Here is a 22804-nt window from a genome sequence, read left to right as displayed (position 1 = left end):
TGCATCTGTTTTCTTGTTTACTTGCAACTGAATCTCCTTGGGGACTTTAAAGCAAACAAAATGTAAAATATGTGAAATGTAAAATGTGATTGTCCCACTGTGCTCTGCACTGATGCAGCATCCCCTTTAGTCCTGTGTGCGTTTCTGGGCACCACAGTATAAAAAAGACATTGAGCTATTAGAGAGTGGCCCAAAGGAGGGCCACAAGGATGGGGAAGGGCCTTGAGGAGAAGCCATATGAGGAGCACGGAGGTTACTTGGTCTGTTTAGCCTGGAGAAAAGAGAGACTGAGGGGAGAGCTCATTGCAGTCGGCAACTTCCTCATGAGAGGAGGGGCAGACACTGATCTCTTCTTTGTGGTGACCAGTGCTAGGACCCAAGAGAATGGCATGAAACTGTGCCAGGGGAGGGTTAGGTTGGATATCAGGAAAAGGTTTTTCACTCTGAGGGTGGTTGGGCTCCTCAGGTAAGTGGTCACAACATCACTTGTCTGAGTTCAAGTGTTCGGACAATGCTCTCAGGCACATGGTGTGACTCTTGTGTCCTGTGTAGGGCTGGGTGTGGGACTTGATGATTGTGGTGTGTCCCTTCCAACTCAACATATTCTGTGATTCCATGATTCTATGAAAACTGGTAGTTGAAGCAAGTTTTGAGTTACTTCACATGAAGGCACAGACACTGGTCTGAACAGGTGGGCAAAACGTGTTGAATTAATAACAGACTCTGGTTTCATCAACCACTGAATGCAAAAAAGTAGGGTTTTCCTAAAGAAAATAATTTTTTGGTGGAACCTGTCTCTAGGGCTGTTCATCCCAAACAAGATCTGTGTGACAGCATTTTGAGCAAGATGGTATAAGCTGAAAACTGAAATTCAAGCAAGCAAGCAGAGCCATGGAGAAGCTGCACTCCCTTTGTTCAGCTGGAGGCTGATAAGATGGAGTTATTTTCATGGCTTCTTTTCAGTGGTATTAGATCTGATGTCTTTCTCTGATGCATCAGACAACTTCATATGGTGAAGTAATAATATAATATATGTTAATACAGGATAAAATAAAGTGTAATTCTCCCAAGTGAGCATTGGCAGCATTTATCAGTCTGCAGATAGTTTGTTTTTCTCCCACCATGTCTTAATATCCCACTTGTTAAACTACTGCTTTTGATTTTTAGCCCTAACTTTACAGTTTAGGAGCCGATCTCTGAAATTGCAAATTTGCTACTCACTACAAAACATTGAAAGAAAAACAGGCCAGTATGTAACTTGGACTCATCAGCCACCAGCTGCACCTCATCTTGCTAATCTTCAGGCTTTATTAAAAAAAAAAAAAAAAAAGCAGAGACTTTTAAGAGTTAAGTTACACAACTCTCATTTTATTTTTAAAGCGAGTGGATTCCTTGTTGAGTTGTCGAGGATGATAAATTGATACCACATGTTGCTTCCAGACAAAAAGGACTCTGTGCTGCAGTGGAAGCACTTGCAGCTGGTGTCTGAGTTAGTGGACAGGCTCCACAAGGTAAACACTGCTTGGAAGAGGCTGAAATGGGCACAGGGAGGGGGAATTTTCTCCATGTTAGAAGCTCAAGCATTTGCTGCTGTTGTCTGACCAAGTCTGAGTGTTGAAATAACACACAGTCCCAGCCTCCTTGGGAGACTCATTCAGTTGTTTGTATCAGATTAGGGATAGGGCACTTTGGAAATGTTTGAGTGTCCTCTCTGTCAGCTTGCCTGTTTGCAGTCTTATCAAAATATTGAGAGAGACTCCTGTAATTAGGACATGCCAGCTGATCTCGGGGGATTTTCTTGCGAGCAAAATGTAGCTGGATCCCTCGAGGAGTATTGACCGAATAAAACACAGGGCAGTGGATCAACATTTGTTGAAGTTGAGAGCATGTCCCTGAGTTTGGGGAAAGTGGTATAAGCCCTGATGTTGCTGCCCTGGCTGTTCTGGCCCCCAGCTCAGCCCTTCTCGTGGTGCCATCGGCCTAAGCCAAGGGAGGACAGCAGCCCTGCTTGCCTGTGGCACTGCACCACCCTCTGCTCACACCAGTTCTGCCTGGTCTCTGCGTTCCTCTGCCCTGAGTCTTCCTTGTGTCCAGGGACAGTCCCTCTTCTTGCAGGATCACTTTTAAAAGGGACTTCAACCCAGCTGGTCTGGCCTCAGGGCAGTATATGATGCTCTAGATGTTATCTGCAGGAACCTCAGTCTTCTGGCTCTCAGCAGAGCACACGACATTCTTCAAGTCCGGTATAAATAGCAGCACTAATAAAGGGAGGAGCTCATCATATTTCTTTTTTGCTCTGCTCGAGTACAGCCCATATGTTGTACCCATTGGTGGTATCCAAGCTGTCTGCAGCCTGGCTAGCATCTTTCCCATCTACATATGGTCTCCAGGACAGATGATGGAAGTTCCTTTATGGATCTTTTAAAGTTTCTCATTGCATTTTGGCATGGAAAAATGTGTTAAGTTTCCATCATCATGGCCTAATTCATCTCCCACATAAGTCAAAGACAAATCCCCGTTAATTTCATCAGCAGTGGGTTCAGATGATAAACTGTATTTTCTTTGCTTCCCCACCTCCTTTGTGGTTTGTTGCATGGTCATGTATTAGTAATGCCCGTAGGTGTGAGCAGTGATTGTCCCCATATACTTTCCTGTCTTTTAAGCAGATAGGAATATTTTTTGACAGCTCAGAAAACAGGTAGAAAATACAGTTATTTCCATTCAGATTGCCACCTGGTAGAACAGTGCAACAGCCTTCACTGATGTGAGTTGTCAATCCTGGTGGCTTCTGTAACAAAACTTGCATGAGAAAGGATAATAGGATCCAGCCCTGATTTGATTTGGCAGGGCACTCAACAGAAGGAGAAACCAAAAACCTCAGATGCTGTTGCTGAAGAGGTTAGTGGGGGAGGTTACGTGAAAGTAGTGGGTTTTAAGGCAGTGTTTGAACAGAGGGTGGAGATGGGGTACACAAAAATAAATTAGCCCACAATTATGCTTAAGAAAATCTTCCTGCAGAAGAAAAGCAAAGAAAAACAGAAGTAGGATTATAAGTGGCATAGTGCTTAATGTAAAGGAAAACAAACTGCTTGGATTTTTTATAACTACCAATTTTCAATGCAGAAGGATTATTACATTCTTTTATTATTTCAGTAAAACCGACACTGAGCAAAAAGATATAATAAGAAAATTACACATGTGCATATGCCTATCCACACATGCAGGAGTCCTCATCCTGAAAGGTGCCTCAGTCTCACAATTTTACCATTTAGGATTTTTCATGGTTTTAGGCCAAATACTTTCATACTGTGGATACCAGCAGCAGAAATAAGCCCTTTTATGAGGATACTATAGGCTGAAAACTCTTAGCTGCTGGCACTTTGGCTGAGTGTTTTTATATCTGAAGCTGTGCATGGCACGCTGCATATGCTACCTCAGGTGTTTGTCCTCTCTAAGATTTATTTGTCATTAGCAAGAGTCGTGATGCCATGTATTCTTTTACCCAGCATTTTTAGGTGGGGAACAGCAGAGTTCCTATGGCTTTTGAAGCCTGGAGTGGACTTTGCATGGAGAAATCTTCACGCAGAAGTTCTCACAAGTACTTGTCCCTGGAAGTTACAGCTACTGAGGTTGAGAGCTTCCTGCAGAGATGCAGTACAAGCTGGAATATCAAGAAAGGTTATTTAAAAAAAAACAAACATCGGTTCTCCAGCCAGTTTTACAGGGAGATCCTGAAAAAGTAAGGAGGTACCTAGTTATTAGATGTTAGACTGTTGCCAGACTCAAAATATTGTTAAAATGCCATCAGTTAAACAGTAAAAAGCTTTTTCCCTCCTTATACTGTAGAATTATTATGATGCAACTCAATCCACCATATTTTGATGGCATGATAGTCCCTCAGAAATGGTCGTGTTTATAGCTGAGGCACTGACCCAAACTTCTCTTGAGCATGTCAGCAAAGTCCGATCAGTTGCTTTGTGTAGATTGTTTAAAATGTAACAGTTGCTGTTTTGAAGCCTGGTCCATATGATTTCTCTTTTCAATAAGTGATAATCACAACCACGTCTGCTGTCTGCGTGCAAGAACTTCGGGCATGTTTTCGATTTCACAATCTGACAAAAACCACAAAACAGTGGGGAAAGAAAGGCATTTTATACTGAAAAGAAGTAATAAAAAAAAAATTAGCTAGGCTGCACTTCTTTATATGTTTCTCCAGTTTATTTATGTCAAACATCCATGTTTCCTAAGGATGCAAATGTTGAGGTGCTGGTGAATTATTTGTCTATTATTTCATTCTTTGCCCATTCAAATCTGGAGTTTCTTCAGTGTTTTGTAAACAAGGGGCAATTGTTCTGAATGGTTTGATTGTGTTATGGTCTTGCTGACTACGTGTTTTTAAAGATGTTGATAGGACAAATGTGATTTTATCCTTTTCATAGACCCATCTGGTAATTGCCAAAATTTAAGAAAAAAGAACTCTATACTCTTTAAGCTTAGAGAAATAGCACAAGGGGTTTCTCAAAGGAATATGGGATCAATCCAAAAATCTTTTGGATTTCCACATGGGAAAAAAATGTTGGTTTCCCAAACCTGGAAGCATTCACACTAACAAATACTATTTGCTTTTCCTTTCTTTGATCCATATTTTAAGCACAAGATCAGCAGGATGAGTGGAGTGGGATTTTCATCTCAGTTATTTTGGTTTAAATTCAGTGCCGTTTCCCTGGCGGTACCGTGGGCTGGTTTTCTCAGGCTCTTTCTGATTCTGAGGTGGTTATCACCAGTTTGGGCCAGCGTGGTGTTTGGGCAATTTGATGCTGCTGACTAGTGCAAGCAGGTAGGGCAGAAGAGCAGGCTGTGTGCAGGCTCCCCTGAGAGCCCTGTATTCCATAGCATCCTGTACAGCAGGGAGTATCCGGCTGTGTACAGCAGCTTCATACAGCTCTGCATCCAGCAGCTTACGGGAATAGGGATATCGTTGCAGTCTGTGTCACATCATGTTTTGAAGATGGTGAGGATACTATAGCGAGGGGACAGCTGGCCAGCTAGTGCCGTATGGGCATAATTCTGGTGCCTCTAATCAAGAGAGAAAGTACAGCTTAGTCATGCACAGAGTGCCTGTGGGAGAGGAGCAACAGCACTTGCAGTTTTCTCAGGAATTATTATAACAAATATACAGCACACGTGCCTATGAAGAATTAAAAAGACATTTGCAGAGGCTGCGATGAGTGTGACTACCCCTCCAGCCAGATTTTTGCTGTGCCTTTGCAATTTTTATTTCAAGGAACTGATGGAACGATTACTGATAGTAATAGTTTGTCCTGAGTAAAAAGTAAGGGAGAAACATCTAGCTCCTTTCTAGCAGGAATGTCACTCTCTTAGGAATGTCACCTTTTCTTAGGATGAAGCTTTTAGGGGTGTGGAGATGGGCACAAGGAATGCACAACTAGCAAGCTTGGGGCTTGCTTTACAGCAGGATGCTGCCATGCCACAGTCACACTCCAGCCCTCCCATATCCAGCACCTGATAAATTCACGGAGATGTCCAGGAGGGTCCAGTGGTTTTATTCATGTTACTGTTGTCATGGGATGTTGGTTTAATGATTGAGATTTGGGTTGTAAAAGAAGTGCGGTGCTGGTCTTGACGACTTATTTTGTTCCTTTCCTGCAGAATTCAATCCGGCACAACTTGTCACTCCACAGCCGATTTGTCAGGGTGCAGAATGAAGGCACCGGGAAAAGCTCTTGGTGGATGATCAATCCAGATGGTGGAAAAGGAGGCAAGGCTCCCAGGAGACGCGCTGTGTCAATGGACAACAGCAATAAGTACACCAAGAGCAGAGGGCGGGCGGCAAAGAAAAAGGCAGCCCTGCAGACAGCCCAGGAGACGAGTGAGGACAGCCCTTCCCAGCTCTCCAAGTGGCCAGGGAGTCCCACCTCCCGCAGCAGCGACGAGCTGGATGCATGGACAGATTTTCGCTCCCGTACAAATTCAAACGCCAGTACGATCAGTGGCCGATTGTCACCAATTTTGGCAAGCACCGAGCTCGATGATGTTCAAGATGATGATGCTCCACTCTCTCCCATGCTGTACAGTAGTCCATCGAGCTTGTCCCCATCGGTAAACAAACCGTGTACTGTGGAATTGCCTAGGTTGACTGATATGGCTGGGACAATGAACTTGAATGATGGACTGACTGATAACCTCATGGATGATCTCTTGGACAATATAACGCTCCCTCCCTCCCAGCAGTCACCCACAGGAGGGATAATGCAGAGAAGCTCCAGTTTTCCTTATGGTTCCAAAGGTTCAGGGCTGGGCTCCCCATCAAGTAGTTTCAACAACGCTGTGTTTGGGCCGTCGTCCCTGAATTCCCTCCGCCAGTCACCCATGCAGACGATTCAGGAGAACAAGCAGGCCACCTTCTCTTCCATTTCTCATTACAACAATCAGACGCTGCAGGATCTCCTCACCTCTGATGCGCTTAGTCACAGCGATGTCATGATGACACAGTCTGACCCACTCATGTCACAAGCCAGCACAGCTGTGTCCGCCCAGAATTCCCGCAGGAATATAATGCTCCGCAACGACCCCATGATGTCGTTTGCCGCGCAGTCCAGCCAGGGCGGTCTGGTCAATCAGAACCTGTCCCATCACCAGCACCAGTCCCACAACTCCTCTCTTAGTGGCAGCCGTGCCTTGTCCAATTCCATCAGTAACATAGGCTTGAGTGACTCCAACAGCTTGGGATCCACCAAACATCAGCAGTCACCTGTCAATCAGTCTATGCAAACACTTTCTGACCCGCTGTCGGGCTCCTCTTTGTACTCCTCTAGTGTGAACCTTCCGGTCATGGGACATGAGAAGTTCCCCAGTGACTTGGACCTGGATATTTTCAATGGGAGCCTGGAGTGTGACATGGAGTCCATTATCCGCAGTGAACTCATGGATGCCGATGGGCTGGATTTTAACTTTGATTCCCTCATCTCAGCTCAGAACGTTGTCAGTCTGAATGTGGGGAACTTCACTGGTGCTAAACAGGCTTCGTCACAGAGTTGGGTACCAGGCTGAAGGATCTTTGAGAACAGGGAAAACGGGCAAACAGGTCAGTGCCCCATAGATGTGGTAAAATAATCGGTTCCTTAGTTTTACTGGAGTTTGCACCAAACCCTTAGTTGTTAGTGCACACTAATAATAGTAATTTGGCTTGTGATGGCTTGCTGTGTGTTGGTATGCAACAGGCACAACCAAGAAACCTGGAGGTGTGGAAGGAAACGAGGCTAAGCTATAAAAGTTGCTCGACTGCAACACTGTCGGCACGCATCTGATGTTCAGTGCCCTTCTTAATTTAGGCATGAGAAATGTTAATGACAAATCAGGCAAACCAAGGTGGAGTATTTGTGGTTTTTAGGAATCACAGAGCTCTAACTCGTCTTCTTTGAAGTCGCAACAGATGGATTCTCTCTTGCAGGCGATGCCACGTGTAGCCAAGCTGTGTTACACTGGGATGGGGTGAGGGGCTCTGCAGTCAGTGGAGCAGTGTTGCTGTGGGGGAGGAGGAAGTGTCTTTGCAAGATCAGAGCACTCACTTGGGATCAGGTGTGTGGGACAGATCTGGACAGAATCAGAGTTGTGCTTCTGCTGTGGTTTAGCAACACTAGCAAAGTTGTTTGGGTTTGCTTTTTCATAAAATTGTATTTCTTGGCCAAAAAATGTATCAAATGGAGGAATTATAAATTGGTGGGATCCTGGTCTCAGGAATGTCCTGGCCTACTTAATGTTTTAAGTGTGCAGTAGCTGTTTTCCTCCTCCCCCCTCCCTGAATGGGCTAGATATCTTTTTCTTTTGGACTCCTCCAAGAGAATATCTGTAGATTTTGGTTCTGACATAGGTGTTTTTCAAATGTTAGCTTCTTCAGATTAATTTATTTTCAAGATTGATGTGGTTTTTTTCCGTTGCTTATTTTCCACAGCTGGGGGCTTGTAATCATTGCTTCTGTCATTCTTTTGTGATTCTTCAGGATCTTGCCCATATCTCTGCCTGCTCACACATATATATTCCCTGACTCATAGAGCAGGTGCCACACAAAGTGCCCTTTCTCCTTTGTTTATTTATTAGTATAAGGGAGTAAATTTCAAAATGTAGTACGATAAAAGGTTAGCTATAAATTATTGAAAGTGTTCTATTAACTTCAGAATAGTATGTAGAGCATCTCAGTGGTGAGGTTAAATGAGGCATTCATTCAGTTTACAGCTTACTTCCAGCTTTCTTATTTTCCAGGTGAAGGACAGAAAGAAGGAGTCCATGTCCTTTGACTTTGCAGTGCATAATTTGCCCCTTTCATCTTTAATTGCATTTTCATTCACTGTTTCACAGTTAGATGTTCAAGGGGAAGCTTTGTGGTAGGTGAGCAGCAGTGGTGAACCTGGAGAATGTTTTCCTGTTTCCTGTGTGTACGGAGCACCTCAGGAGACGTGTTGTGATCTCCTCTCTGTGAGGGACAGCAAGGCTGCCCAGGCAGCCTCCTTTCAGTCGGTCTGCAAAGCTGCCCCACTCCAGTGGAGTTGCTGGTGTGCACAGTCCTTTCTCTGTCAGTGTAAGGATTTCCTCTAGTTCTTGCACATCTTCTCACTCTTAGCAAGAGCATTGCAGTGCACAGCTGGGAGACGAGCTGCGGAGAAGGCTTGTAGAGGACACTGCATCCCACGGACCTGAGCGAGGCAGCAGCGTGGCAATGCCAGGGCCACAGGTGAATTTTGGGGTTTCTTCAGTTCTGGTAGTGGAGAATTTAGGAAAAGAAAGAGGGGGAAAAAAGAGACTTGATACAAAATTGAAGAAGCAGAAGTTTGCAGCAGATCATGCTTGCTGACCAGTTCTCTCTTCCTTCAGGTGCGTGAGCTGCTTGGATTTTAAAACCTTCTTTGCACAATATAAAAAAAAAAAAGCCTATAAGGGCTTTATTGCTGTGCAACATCCAGCAGCATAATCTGTCATATGGGGCCTGAAAAATAGATGCTATTGACAATTTTGCTTGACACAAGCAAGTAGGGCAGCCTCTTGATTCCAGAGCTTCATGTGCTGCCTGTAGGTAGCAGCCTCCGAGGGGGGCAGCATGGAGGAGACACAGCACCCCACCTCCTCACTGGTGCTCCCTGCTACCTCTTCATCCTGGCCTCTGGCATCCATGGAGAGCATAGCTGCCATGATCTTTTTCAGGCTGCTCCCTCCGAATAAAGGAAGTGACACATCTGTGTGAGCGGAGTCTCATTGCAGAGGACAGATTTATTAACAAGACAGCTCTCCTCGGCAGATTACTGTCCAGTCATCTGTGGAAGCCTCTCTCCCTCTCCCTGACAAGTGGACTGGCTGCTGTGGGGGTGCCTCTGGTATCAGGTGCAAGCACAGACAATTTCTGCTGAGCTGGTTCATCATGCATCCTTCCTCATCTGTTAAGCAGCGCTCTTTGAGAGTTTGCCTCCCTGTGAGCATCTTGTGTTTTGATAGGGGCTTCTCGCATGACATCAGATGCAATCGGTCTGAATTGCTTTTCTTGGTTACTTCTCCACTGCAGCAGTAGGGATCCCTGCATTAAAATCTTCTCTCAGCAATGTTCATGACCCCAGTAATGAATCTTTGCAAGCCCAAAGACTGGGGAACGCATTTGGCAGAACAGCCTGGCAATTGCTTACGTTAAATCCATTTCACTAAGGTAGCCAGCTGTGTTTTGCAGGCAGGCAAAAGTGGTTGCAGTGAATTATTGGAATACCTAGGAATAGTGAGTGCTGTGTGTTCTGTTAAAAATAAGAGAAACATTGGAGTCAGTTTTCAGGAAGAAAAGAAAGAAGACAAATACACAGGTATTTAATTTATGCATACTTAGGTATGGAGGGAGGTTTACTTTGGAAGAAAATCAACTACAGTTTCTTCATAGGGAAATTAAAAAACCCTGCACCAGATGCCACTGTTGCAGGTTTAGTGGCTGTGCACGTTTGCATGGTCCCTGCAAAGAACCCTGGCCAATCCCACCCCACCGACCTGTGCCCATGAGGCTGCCCAGGCCCAGCCTTTCAGAGGGCCCTCATTGAGGCATATAAATGAATTTGAGTTTGGTTTCGGTTTTTTTTCCTCTTACAAGAAGGAATAGAGAAATTTTTTTTTTTTCTTGCTTTATTCACTCACGCATCATTTTCCCCTCTTATACTGCCTGAAGCCTCTGTTCCTCTCTCTCTCTCTACCTGCTTTCCAAAAGGGATAATGCAGGGATAATGCCCTCCACCCACTCAGATAATCATCACCTTGGTATTTCAGAGGGTTTAGCAATAAATAGACATCACTATTCCCTCACCTGTCTCTAGAATGCCTTTTATTTTGAAATTAATGGGTCCTCCTCTTAGTCTGGGATTCCCACAACTCTGCACTTTGCTCCGAGGTCTGTCTCACCTGGCAAGTTCAAAGGGACTTGGCTTTTGCCAAAGAATAATCCCAAAAGAGAGCATCAGGGAAGACTATTCATGACTTGTGCTGCTGCCTGGAGGGTCAGGAGCTGGTGAGCAGTTGCTGCGTGGGCAAACATTTTCTCCAGCACCAAAACCCGTCCAAGAAGTTGCTTTTACCTGGATTGTTTCAGTGATCCAGTTTACAATGGCATCATGTAAGCAGCAATGTTCTCAGGGTTAGGCAAGGGGTGGAGAAAGGCTCAGCATGAGCAGGGCAGGAACTTCTTGAGTTGGTGTCATAGTCTGAAAAACTCATCTAAGCTGCATCTTCTGAAGGAGGTTTCAATGTGTGATTTATCAGGATGCCTCTGGGCTCTGTAACAGAGCTGTGCTGGACTCACCTTGATTTATTTGAAAATTACATGTAAAATACTTGACAGATGAGTTAAACTCGCTCATTTTCCACTAGTATCATCTAGGTCCCACATCTTCTTATTGCAGAATACACAAGCTGCAAATAGCAACGTCATGTAATGTTCACACTTGATGACTAACATCTCTGGTGAAAAAAAATCTTAGGAAACCTAACAAAATGTCTGTTAGTCTTTCATTAGTCCCTATCAGCTTGGACTTCTTGCCTGTTTGTTAATTGGTGTTCAGCCTGTTTCTGTGTACAATTCATACCTAAGACAAATTGGTCTGGGGATGACTTCATGTTTACAACACCATCTTCAAAGTGAAAATGGGTAGTCGAAGATCTCCATTTGGATGGAGTTTTGAATCAGAGAGTTGTGTGCAGTTTGCCACAAAGAAAATTATTTTTGTTTTCTGCCAGAAAACTTTTGCCCATGAAAGCTGAATTACTGGACCTCTTACCTGATGACATGTGACTGCCTCAGGACCATAGCTGCACTTCCTTCTCTCTTATTTTCAGAAATGAGGTCTTAGGGATAGGGCTGCCAGGTTTCTTACACAGAGCTAAGGTGGGGCTGTCTGCCTTCAAAAAATCTAAAGGAAGTTCAAGAGCAGCACATTCTTCTGCTCCATTTCTAGTCGGCTAGTGGTTAAGGTGGTGGCAGTTGTAACATTTAAATGTTGTTTCTGCCAGCCCAAGTTTTGAAAGGTGGATTTGTGACTAGCTGAACTCCACACCTGCCAAGTTTAGTCTTTGAACAAAAATATCTATATAGAAAATGTATTTTGTGGGGAACAGGGATCCCTTCAACTCCAAGGAGGGCCTGCCCTGCGCAGGCTCCTCAGTGGCTGGGGAACACATCAGTGGCACAGGAACAAACTCTGTGCTCATGGCTGCTGGGGAGGAGGAGAGGGGAAACTGGGGCAAACCCCATTGCCCCCATGAGGTCCCACTGAAGCTCATCAAAGCCCCTTGCATACAGAGGCCAGTCCTGGGCTTGCAGGGATGCTATGACTTTTGCTGTGTGAAGACAGCCGGAGCTGACACACAAATGAATTGCTCACTCCTTCTGGGAGTAGAGCTTTTTTGTTCTGGTATGTTTTTAATCTGGGTTTATTGTTTGGGCTTTTATTAACCCAGGGAAGAGATCTGTAAAAACCAGGATTGGCTCCACAGGCTGTGTTGTGAGTGTAAAGCAGCTGAAGCCAGGACAGCGGTCTTATCCTGTGGTCTGGGTGTTCTTCTGTTGGTGTTTTATATAGATGTATTTTTTTGAACCTCATGCTTTGTCATGTGATTCAGCAGCAATAATTAGGCAGAAACTTGCTGTCCCTGCAGATGCTAAGATTACAGGATGACATACTCTCACCAGATGACAGCACAAACTGATATTTTTAGCACAGCCCGCATCAACTGGTCTCCCCAGTGCTTTCCTCCTTGGATCAGCAGTGCACAGGTTTTGCTACAGAATGAGTCTTTGCAAATCGTCTGTCTCATGTGAATGAGCCATAATGATTGTTTAGAGCTGCAGATCAGTGTTGGTCCCTCGGTATGTGGTTTGCCTGATAACTGGGCTGGTTACAGGTGGCTTTTCTTTGTTCGTTCCTTCCTGTGTGCCAGACTTTTAAATAGCCCCCATGAAAGCATATTTTCTTGAAGAAGTGCATAATAAGAGCTCCTTTTTAGAAACATAGCGTCATGCAGCTGAGGAAAGGTCAGGATCTTTTTTTCATATCAACTGGGCACTCAGCCCAGGTGATGAACTGACAGCTGGAGAGGTTTAAGTCTTGTATTGATGCCAGCCAAAAAGCTCAGGTACAGTGTGGCGGTGGGAGTGCACGTTGGAGTAGTACTGATAGCCAGCCTTTCTGTCCTGGCCTGGGGAAGGGGGATGAAGGAAGGAGCCACCCTGGGCTCCTGGTGCCAATGGTGAAGGAGCTCCAGCAGGATGTTCCTATCAGCACTGTCCCTGATCAAGTCCTGAGCGGTGTGTGGGAGCACTGACACCGTTAAATCAGGTACCTGTGGCTGGGTGGTGGGAATGCCCCCCTCTGGTCCAGTCTGCCGGAGCTGTTTAATCAGCTTTTCCACTCAGATTGCTGCAAAGGGTGGCAGTTATTGGAGTCTGGCAGAGGGGACATCTGTCTGCTGAATCAGACAGGGACAGCTCAGCTAGCGGAAGCTGCTGTGCAGCCACGGCTGTCTGCCATTCCTCCAGGAAAAAGGCCACTTTTCCCAGATGATGCTGTGGAGAATGGCTTGTGCTTATGCACTTCTACAGCTGAACTGAATGTCTTGCCCATTGTTTTTCCCTTGCACTGTCTGCATCTCCTGGCTTTTATCTACGTACAAATGTAGATAAAATCTGGGTTTGAGGTAGGACCTTTCCTCTCTTGCCTTTTCTGCCACTGGTAAGTTATGACAAAAGATGTCCTGCCTTTTATCTACATGGTATTTGCCTCTCATTTTCAATTTACCACAGAGGAAACAAAAAGATTCTATAGCAGGAAAGATGCTTTTAAAATAGACTTGGTACCTGGCAAATAAAAAGAAGCTGTCTATGAGCACATTCAGAATAATGGGTACATAGCATGTTTCCATAGCACTATAAAACCATAATTCAGGATCCCTCTAGCCATGCAGGTACCTCTCACTCTAAAATGTGACACTTTTTCTTCAGATTCAAAAATGCAAGCAAAATCCTTCTGCGGTCTTGCACAGGTGCAGTAGTTACACATTTTTTTGTGATCCACAGTAGACATCTCCTTCCCAGTACTCCTGAGTGCCTAAAGAAAGCACAGTTATTCCAGCTAATGGGTTTTACCCCTAAAAAAAGATGTATTTTGTAAGTATTTTTGGCCTTCATCTAGTCCAGCAGCATCCTGCCTTAAGAGGGATGTGTTGAACATCCCAGCTGAAGTCTCTCAGTCATTGGCAGTGTCACCCATAACTGGCAGGGTTTCCATCCCACTCCTTGGGCTCCTGAGCAAAATAGAGGGGATAAAATTGACCAAAAGTTGTCAAGTAAGAAACCTGATGACCTTATGGAGAGAAGTTGCCCTGTATCTAAGCTCTCCTTTGTTAACCAGGGCAGAGGATTAAACCCAGCCTGATGTGATGGTTCTCAACAGTTTATCAGCAGTGCTTGGGCTCAGAGTTTCCTTTTCAACTGTAAAATGGGTAGATAGGATTTTACCCACCTTTGTTGGTAAAATGAACTGCCCAGAGGAGCAGTGGATTCTCCTCTGCTGGAAATACTCCATACATGACAGGATCCTGAATAATCTTACCTAAGGCCCTGCCTGGAACAGAAAGTTAGACCAGATGATGCTGATCCCTTCTAGCCTTCTGGACTTTTATATGGTGCTGTAGAGCAGTGGGATATCAGAATAACCTGTTTATAAATAGTTGTGGCACCTCACTACACTTCAGGCCTTTCCCAGGGGGCTGGTACAAGATGAGAGAATGATCTGCTGTCTTAAATTACATTTACTTCCAAAATACTTGATTATCTCCTATGGTTTGCAGTGTTCCTTGGAAGAAGAGCAGCAACAGAAGGAAAAGAGACAAGAAAACTTTCGTGCCTTACTGCTTATGCAGCTACAAGCACTGCAACATAGCTCCCATAAGTCCTGGTTCTGTGCTGGCATTCTTCCTCTTTCCATCCTTCAACCCTTATTCTCTGCCCCCAGTTCTGAGCTGGGAAAAATCTATTTTTATGAGCAGAATTTAAAGAGAAAAATCGAAGTTGCAACATGCCTGAAAGTTCAGGAAATAAAGCCACGTTAGGTTGCCAACTCTTTTTTTTGTCCTTGGGCTTTTTCTCCTGACCTTAGTGTTGTCCCTCAGCATGGGCCATCCCGTGGCATCCTTGTGCAGCCTGTAGGGTGTCACTGTGGCATACCTGCTGTGGGCATTGGGATTTCGAGTTTTTATTGAGCTTGAAATATCAATGTCATGCTGTAATTTTGTTGTTACAGAAAGACTGGCCACAGTAGTTATCTTCCTTACTTGTTTTTAAGCAAATTCTGTGTATTTTTCAGTCTTCAGCTGTGGAACCTCAGGCAGAATATTAATTTGTAACCACACATAATCAAGTCTTGCTTTTTGAGCCTACCCCCACTTTGGAGTAGAAGCTCAGTTGCTAGAAGCGATGACAAATTAAATGGCAGGGGCACCAGAACGAATGCACATCTGTCACTAAAGGACACAGGTTTCCTTGAAAATGTCTGCAACCCAAGCGTCTAGACAGTAGAAGCAGTTACTGGGATTTCCTGTCCCTGGAGAGTTGTTGCAAAGTGGTACCCAGGGAGAACACTTGTTTTACAGCCCTCTAAAGGGTGATATTTTCCAAGATGAGATCCACTGAACAAACCTTCCAGCCAAATCAGGAGATCCATGTTAGGCTGCCATACAGAGGAGCTGTGTGTGGGCAGTGCAGATTCTTGTACCATAATTGTGTAAAGGAGCACACAGCTTTTCTTCCAACAGAAAACTTCATGTGCTGGTGGCTGTGTTGGCTCACTGATAAACCAGGGCACGTTATCTATGCCCTGCTCACCACATCATCTTTCTGTTCTGAAGAAATTTCCAGTGCTTCATGTTTGGCACCATTGGGAATCAAAGGGAGAAAGTAACAGGTGGGAAATGATTCTTCAGAGCTGCTCTGATGGTGCACAAGCTGGTATGGGGCGTGGGAGTCCAGTTAAGTGGTGGAATTATGTGAGACAGAGGTGAAGAAATGTTGTTGCTTGGGGAAATTAAAACTGGTCAGCTTGGCCACAGAGTAAAATGAGAGTAGCATTTGTAACTGGTAGCAAGGTAGAGGATGGGAGGGCAGAGAACAGGACAGAAGAAAGGGGCATCTCATCTCCTGCCTGGCTGTTTGCAAAGCTTTTAGCAGGGCCTGTTCCAATAGGACAAGGGTAATAGTTTTAAACCAGAAGAAGGTAGATTTAGATAAAATATAAGGAAAACGTTTTTACAGTGAGGGTGGTAAAACACCAGAACAGGTTGCCCAGTGAAGTGGTCGATGACCCATCCCTGAAACTGCTGCAGGCCAGGTTGGACGGAGCTCTGAGCAAACTGATCTAGTTGAAGATGTTCTTGCTCACTTCAGGGGGATTGGACTAGACAGTCTATAAGGTCCCTGCCAGCCCAAACCATTCTATGATTTTGTGATAAATGAAGGCATAACTGGAGCACTTGTTTCCCTGCCTTGATACAGTTTTCATTGCTGTGGGGTAGCTGGCTGCTAACTCAGGGTAAATAGACTTTTTGTGGTGAGACAGAAAGCAAGACTGTGTGAGTCTGGTACAGAAGTTAACAGGGTAGTTTGAAGGCAGGCAGGTTAAGACTTTGATCTAGCTCTCTTCATTTTTAATCCATTTGCAAAGTCCCTGTAAGCAGAGCTGTGAAAATGGAACATAGTTTGGTTCTGCTATGTGATGCACACCTCAGCTGTACAGTTGTCTCCGGAATGTTGGCACTGTCTGAAGTACAGGTCCTCCAAGAAAAAATATTTGGCAGTGCCACTTCCACAAAAGATGCTCAACTTAACCCTCCTCCAGTTTTTTTCTCATCACTTGGCTTCATAGTATAATGCTTCACATAGATTTTTTAATTTAAACATTAAGCAATACTCTGGTGCTTTATTGGGAGTTGCTGTACTCTTTTACTTTCAATCAATAGCATTATTCAAAGTCAGCAAGATTTCTCACATGTGCCACAGTTAAGCCCATGCTCAACATAACTGGCAGCTGCCTGAGAGGGAGCTGACTTGCTGGGCTGTGGCATCTGGGACACGAGCCTTGCCTTCAGAGAGTGTTGTGCTTTGGGAAGTCACTCATTCCCAGCCTCCTCTGGTGCTCAGGCTTTAAGAAGTAGAGAAATGGGCTTGCACTTGCTTGAGCTGCTTACGAGCTGCTGGCCAGGTTTTTCTGGGGGCTGCCAGGCCTGTCTGGGTATATTCTGCTGACCTTGTTACGGCCACCAGGGCACACCAAACAGAGTCATTGGCAGGCAGTCACATTAACGAACGGACAGAGTTAATTTGCCCTTTGAAAATGAAGAAATCAATATGTTGATCCAGTCAGAAATCCCTTTATTCACAAAACAGTCTACCCCAAACCCCTCCACATAATTAAGGCTAAAGCCAAATTTTGTTTGGGTGAAATGCACAATCTGTCTGCTCCCTAAGCTGTGCTGAATGAAGTTCTCCTCTAATGGCGCAGGGAGCAGCTGTCACGCTGTTGCTTTAATAACCATGAGACAAAATGATTAAATTTCCATCAATCATTTAGCATTATCAGAATAGGTCATTTTAATAAATTGTTATCATAGGATCAGTGCCTGGCACCTTAGAGAGGAGACAGTTTGAGTCGTCCTCCTTGCAGGAGATGCCCGTCCTGGTTAAAGCAGCAGTTCCACTAAATCCACCATTTTTCATGAGAGTGCCTGCTATCAGGGTCTTTTGAAAGTAAAGACATTCCTGTAATCAACTCAATGGCTTTTTGGTCCCAGCCAGTGTCCCCTTGTTCTTGCACTGTATAAAAAAACATCAATCTTTCGTTTTGGGGGAAATCCTCAAAAGGTAGTAAGTGGTGTGAGGGGACTAAACCCCGTTTTCAGAAGCCATTTCAGAGCCAGAAGCTACATGCCCAGCAACACAAATGTCTACCAAGTGAACTTTCTGAAAATGTGAGAGGATTTCATGGGAATGTTTAAATGTACATACTTTCCAAAACCCTATGTGGTGTTTGCCTATATCTCCAAGCCACTGAGTACCTTTTAAATTCCATCCCCTTGGCCCCCTTGGTTGAAATGTTCATCTGTTTTCAGTGTTTTACCTACTTACCATGTTTCTTCATAGTTATCTCCATGCTGTATCCAAGGTGTCTTCCCCATGCTTCTCTCTCATCAGAGGAGTTTCTTGGCTAGAGAATGAGATAGACCTTAACCCAGTTTTTAAAGCCAGCTGGACCCTGTCTGTTGCTGGTGTGTTGTGTGAGCAGGAAAATGGAAAACCCCAAAGTCCACACTGAAATTCGTGGCTCCTTACTGTTTGTCTTAAGCATCCTCTTCATCTGTCCTTCAAGGGTGGTGGTCGATGTCAAACACAGAAGATTTATTCCGTTTTTTGGTGATGCTGAGAAAAGGTGATCGTGACAAATGGAGAAAAGCTGGAAGATCCTTCATTGCTTCTACCTGGAAATATGTTTAACAAATAGACAGTGCACTGGGTTTCTGTAAATCAGACTTGACCATAATTTTTCATCGGAGAGAGGGTTTTTCTGTCCTGTTCGGGAGCAGCTAAGCCATCAAAGAAACACATGAACCTTGGCAAGAGAAAAGTATTTTCAGGCAGGGTAATCTTATTCCTTGCTATATGTTTGAAATTCCTGGGTGCAAACATACCTGAAATGTTCCTCAGTGTAACCTGTTGTTTTGTTTGGCTGTTTGCTTGGTTGCCTTTTGTGTTGTGGTTTTTTTTTTTTTTCCCTTTGTGCAGTAATCTCACTGTCTTTTCTTCTTTTTCTTTTTCTTCTCCAGGCCCTCAAACTGACACGAGATGTAGAGAGAGAACCCTTTGCCAAATCTGCTGTCAGCAAGTGGACAGTGATACTGTTTACAGCTTACGACCTTTGTGAACCCTGCATTATTTTCCTAATGAAGCAGACTGTTAATAGGCCCCTTACTGGAGTGAAGAACCTACTTTTTTTTTCCCCTCTCTTTTTCTTTTTTTTTTTCTTTTTTTGTTGAAAATTGAACTCATTCTGAAGTATGCAAAATCTTCCTTTTCTGGGATGGCCAAGCACCTGCTGTGGAGACAATGTTCAGCACCATCCTGTTGAGAATACACTGTGTAACCTTTACACTAGTTACTTGTCAATGAGTATGTGGTGTTTCAATATATTAATGGTTTATGGGATGTTTTAAGTTTGCTTTTCTTTTTGGAGGTTTTCCCTGTCTGCCCACCCTCCCCCGCCTCCTACAGCCTCCAGTTTGATTTCCATAGATTTTTAACCATTTTTGCTTTCTCTCCCTGGGGAATCTGAGGCACTGTGCACGTGCATGGAAATGACTGTAACCCAGCAGCACTGCTCAGGTGTCAGGGTTTTCTGAAGGTACAGCGTTTGTTAGCCCTGTCAGCCAGCTGGATTCCAGAGAGGGGATGTGCGTGGCCTGCTTGTTTGTTGGGTTGGTTGGTTTGTTTCTTTCTTATTCTTTCCTGAAGTTTAATGGTACAGCCCTGTTTTCCGTAAGGGTCAGCCCAGAGCTGGTGGCAAAGCAGGGGAAGCTGGCGAGTGTGCCTCTTGGCTCATGAGGACAGACTGACAGCGGGTGCCATTGCCCTCACATGCACCAAGGCAGGAGCCCCTCTCCTGCCCACTGGAGCGGGCTCCCCTCCTGCCTTAGGTTAGCAAAGCTGCCCTCACTGCCGTGGGGAGCTGGTGAGGAGCTGTGGACTGAGCTGCCACAAGAGGTGGACGTAGTCACCTGTAGAGATGTGTTTGGAAGCACAGAAATTAAAGGAAACCGAGCGGCTGGGCATCAGCAAGTGACTTGCGGTGACAATGCCAGGAGCTGAGGCACAGATCACTGCAGGGTGTGTTATGGCATTAGTGATCCTTTTTATTTTTGTTGTTGTTGTTGTTTTGGACATATCCTTGATTATTTTTTCCTTCTCATTTTGTATAATCCATTGTGGCAGAAGAAGCAGGAGTGGGAATGGCACAGTATCATGCAAATGGCTTTTCATACGAGCATAGATTGTAGCAGGATAAATGACACTGAAAGACAAGGCAGTTTTATATATTTTGCTTCTAAGATTTTCTTTTGTAAAATGGATAATAATTAATAATAATAATGAATAAAAGGTATGGTGCTGTATAGATCCTCTCTATAATCTGGAAAGTTTGATTACTTTTTATTAGTATCTGGGGGGGAGGGATACAAAAAAAGAGGGGAAAACACCAGTGGTACATAGGAATTTGGTATGAAGAGGTTCTGAATAGGACAGTGTATACATAATTCTCCAAAGCGATATATGAAGTTTTTTTTTTTCCTTTGCATAAAAGCATTATGCATATAAATATATAAATATATTTTATTATGTACAGAAATGGATCATTATGCATGGATGTTAGGAAAACAAAACTAGCATTTTAACGCAAGGTCTCAGTGCATGAGTTCCCACCGACCCGTGTCCCATGCAATGTGGAGTGACTCCCTCTCGCCACTGCCACCGCACATGCACAGTCATGCACCAACACTCACACGCATTCGTGGGCCCTTCCTCACTCCTTACTTTCCAGGTCCCTGAGGTGATTTTGGTGAAACAATGGCTCCTAGTGTGATGGAAGTTTTGGTTTTGTACCGTAGCCCCCATGCTGTTCTCTCATAAAGACGCACCTCTTGGATTCTCCCCCCAGTTATGACTGTAGGCTCTGTGCAGTTGTGGGTAGCATAGCCCTGTAGCATATCAACTCTTTCAAGCAGCCAAGGGTTTATCATTTGCCTTTTAAAAAAACTTCTCTTTTCCTTTTATACTGAGGGGTTCTATTTGTTGGCACATGGCCTAGTTTATTACGTTCATTGGAGCTGGCTGGTGCACATTGCCCATGTCTATCAGCAGCCAGCTTCCCAGGATGCTTGTGTGGCACAGCTGGGCACCCTGCTTACCCAAGTTGCAGGCACCTTTTACTGAAATTGGTCAAGAGTTCATCACTGGCCTCTCCTGAGCTTGTGCCATTAGCTTTTAGCTTCACCCCAAAATGTGAGTGTGTGCTTGAGGGCTTCCCTCTGGTATTTCTTTCATTGAGGCCTCTCTGCAGCTCCTGCCCTGTGGCTGGACTTGTGCCCCAGCCCCATGTTTTGGCTGTCAGAGCTCACTCTGTGATTCCCCGTGCTGAGGTGCAGCTTTTGATCCCTACACAGATGAGCCTCCAGTGAGACCCGTGGTGCTGCCCAAAGACCCACTGTCACTGACAGATCAGTAAAGCCTCACTCAACATTATGGCCAAAGTCACTAAACCTCATAATTTATGTTTTTTCTGGGTACAGATTCAGTTCATGTCAAAGGCAAGGGAAGGCCTGCTTAAAGCTTAAATGAAAAGGCTGCAAATTCTGCTCTGTTCCAGCAACTTAGCCTGCTTGGGTTCAGAGGAACTGCTTTCCACTGGCAGAAATGAGAGACGAAACGATGGCCTGCTCTGTTCAGAAAATGGATAAAAAACACTTGGTTCAGAGACAGTCCATCAATGGCAGAGAAGTTTTTTTTTACAGAAATAATAAAAGCATTTGTGGCTAAAAGGCTTAACCTGCCTCCCAGCAATGTCAAGGGGAGCGTTTCCATTGGCGTGGCTGGGACAGCTTGGCCCCTGCTTTGGAGAACATCCCAGTGCTCACTGAAGAGGGATGGACCTGGCCAACCTCTTCAGTTTGGTTTGGTTTTTATTGCTCAGTTTAGGGGCCAAAATTTTCAAGCAGAAGTGCCTGGTATCAGGCACCAAACATCAGGGACTCCAGCATGGTCACAGGGGATGAGCTGCTCTGCCCTCATGGCTTCTTGAAGGTCGGGGAGGGGACAGGTCCCCCCAGCCCAGGGGGAGGTCATCGCCCTCTTCACCTGCTGAGGTGCCCAGCAAAGGCCCTTTTCTCCAGAGGTGCTAGATAAATCTCCCTGAATTCAAAGGGCCAGTTATTTAGCTGACAAAATTAAGCCTTGAATAGTTAGTCTGAGGAACCTACATTCTGAAAATTTGGCCTTTGAGTCTTTGAACGTGTTTATGCCTAGAAGTTGTCCTTGTGAAATCATGTTGAACAGATGAAGGTCAAGGTCACAATTACATGGTTGTCTTTTGAACACTTGGTCTCAACAAAAGGTCTAAAAAGGTGTTACTTATGCAGTTTCTAGTCACAGGTTGGGGCTCGATTTAATCATTCTGTAAAATAAATTTTCCTTTAAGAATAATTGGATAGTTAAACCCTGCTTAACTCCAGAAATTTTTGTGCCACTGCTTAAAAAAGTTACCTTTTAGGTCATGTATTTCTCCAAAATTATATCATTGCTTGGCAATTGGTGTCCTGTAAGTGTTTCAAGCCCACAGTATACCTTTGGAATTGCCAACAGATGCGAAGGGGGACCAGATACATTTCGTAACTATGGGTTGGAAAAAATGGATTGTACATTTGGCTTCACATGTTTAACTTTTTTTTAAAAAGTTGCATGATTGGAAAAAATATGTATACAGTATCTGTAAAACTGTTTTATCTGTTTCTGTTTCAAGCCATGTAAATTGGAAGAATATTAAATCCACAGCCTTATCGCGCATGGCCGTCTTTACATACCGAAGAGCTGAACAGTTTTTACTTTTCATTTGGGCTATCTTGTACTTTCATTTGAAAGCAGACACTCTCACGTTGCAGTCTTACTGAGGATTTTATATTAAAAAAAAAACAAAAAACAATAAAAAAAAATTGGAAAACAAAGAAAAAAAAGATGCTGCCCTGGAGGAATATATTACCTTACTACTCAGAGGTTGGAAGGAAGTTTGTTTTGGAGCAAAACCTGCCCCTTTCCAAATGAAGTAGAGACGCAGTGCTTACTCCACTTGGTGTTAGTAGATATTGCCTTGTGTATTCCATTTTAAATTGTAATCTAGTTTGTAAAAGAGATGGTGACGCATGTAAATAAAGCATAATGGATCTCTACATTGCACATTTGCCTTTGCTCTGTTTTATTGTGTCACAGACAGACATGTGTTTACGCAGGACCTGGAGAAGGGGTGAGTGAAGCAGCAAGAAGTGAAAATGGCTGGTGGGGTGCTTGGGGCTAGGCAGGGGTCCCCAGCCTGCATCCACTGATACCTGTCAGTACATATTGACATGGGCCTCAGCCCTTCAGTCCTTCAGCCAAGCCAGTGTACTTTTGGTGGTCAAATAACCCCCA

The 22804-nt window shown here is 44.4% G+C and overlaps 1 protein-coding gene across 2 annotated transcripts in view; it reads left to right on the top strand.

The window, feature by feature from the left end:
* The window catches only part of FOXO3 (forkhead box O3), an 89644-nt gene extending 67071 nt beyond the window's left edge, over positions 1 to 22573 (top strand). For both annotated transcript variants that reach the window (XM_030235829.2, XM_050971932.1), the window contains exons 2-3: positions 5671 to 7105; positions 18403 to 22573. In XM_030235829.2, the coding sequence (XP_030091689.1) occupies positions 5671 to 7071 (1401 nt within the window). In that variant the 3' untranslated portion in view covers positions 7072 to 7105; positions 18403 to 22573. The remainder of the gene's footprint in view (positions 1 to 5670; positions 7106 to 18402) is intronic.
* The last annotated feature ends 231 nt before the right edge of the window (positions 22574 to 22804 follow it).

The sequence above is a fragment of the Serinus canaria genome, chromosome 3 (genome assembly GCF_022539315.1).
Source record: "Serinus canaria isolate serCan28SL12 chromosome 3, serCan2020, whole genome shotgun sequence".
Classification (NCBI taxonomy): domain Eukaryota; kingdom Metazoa; phylum Chordata; class Aves; order Passeriformes; family Fringillidae; genus Serinus; species Serinus canaria.
The sequence above is the reverse complement of the archived record's forward strand: the minus strand, read 5'-3'. Positions and strand labels throughout refer to the sequence as shown.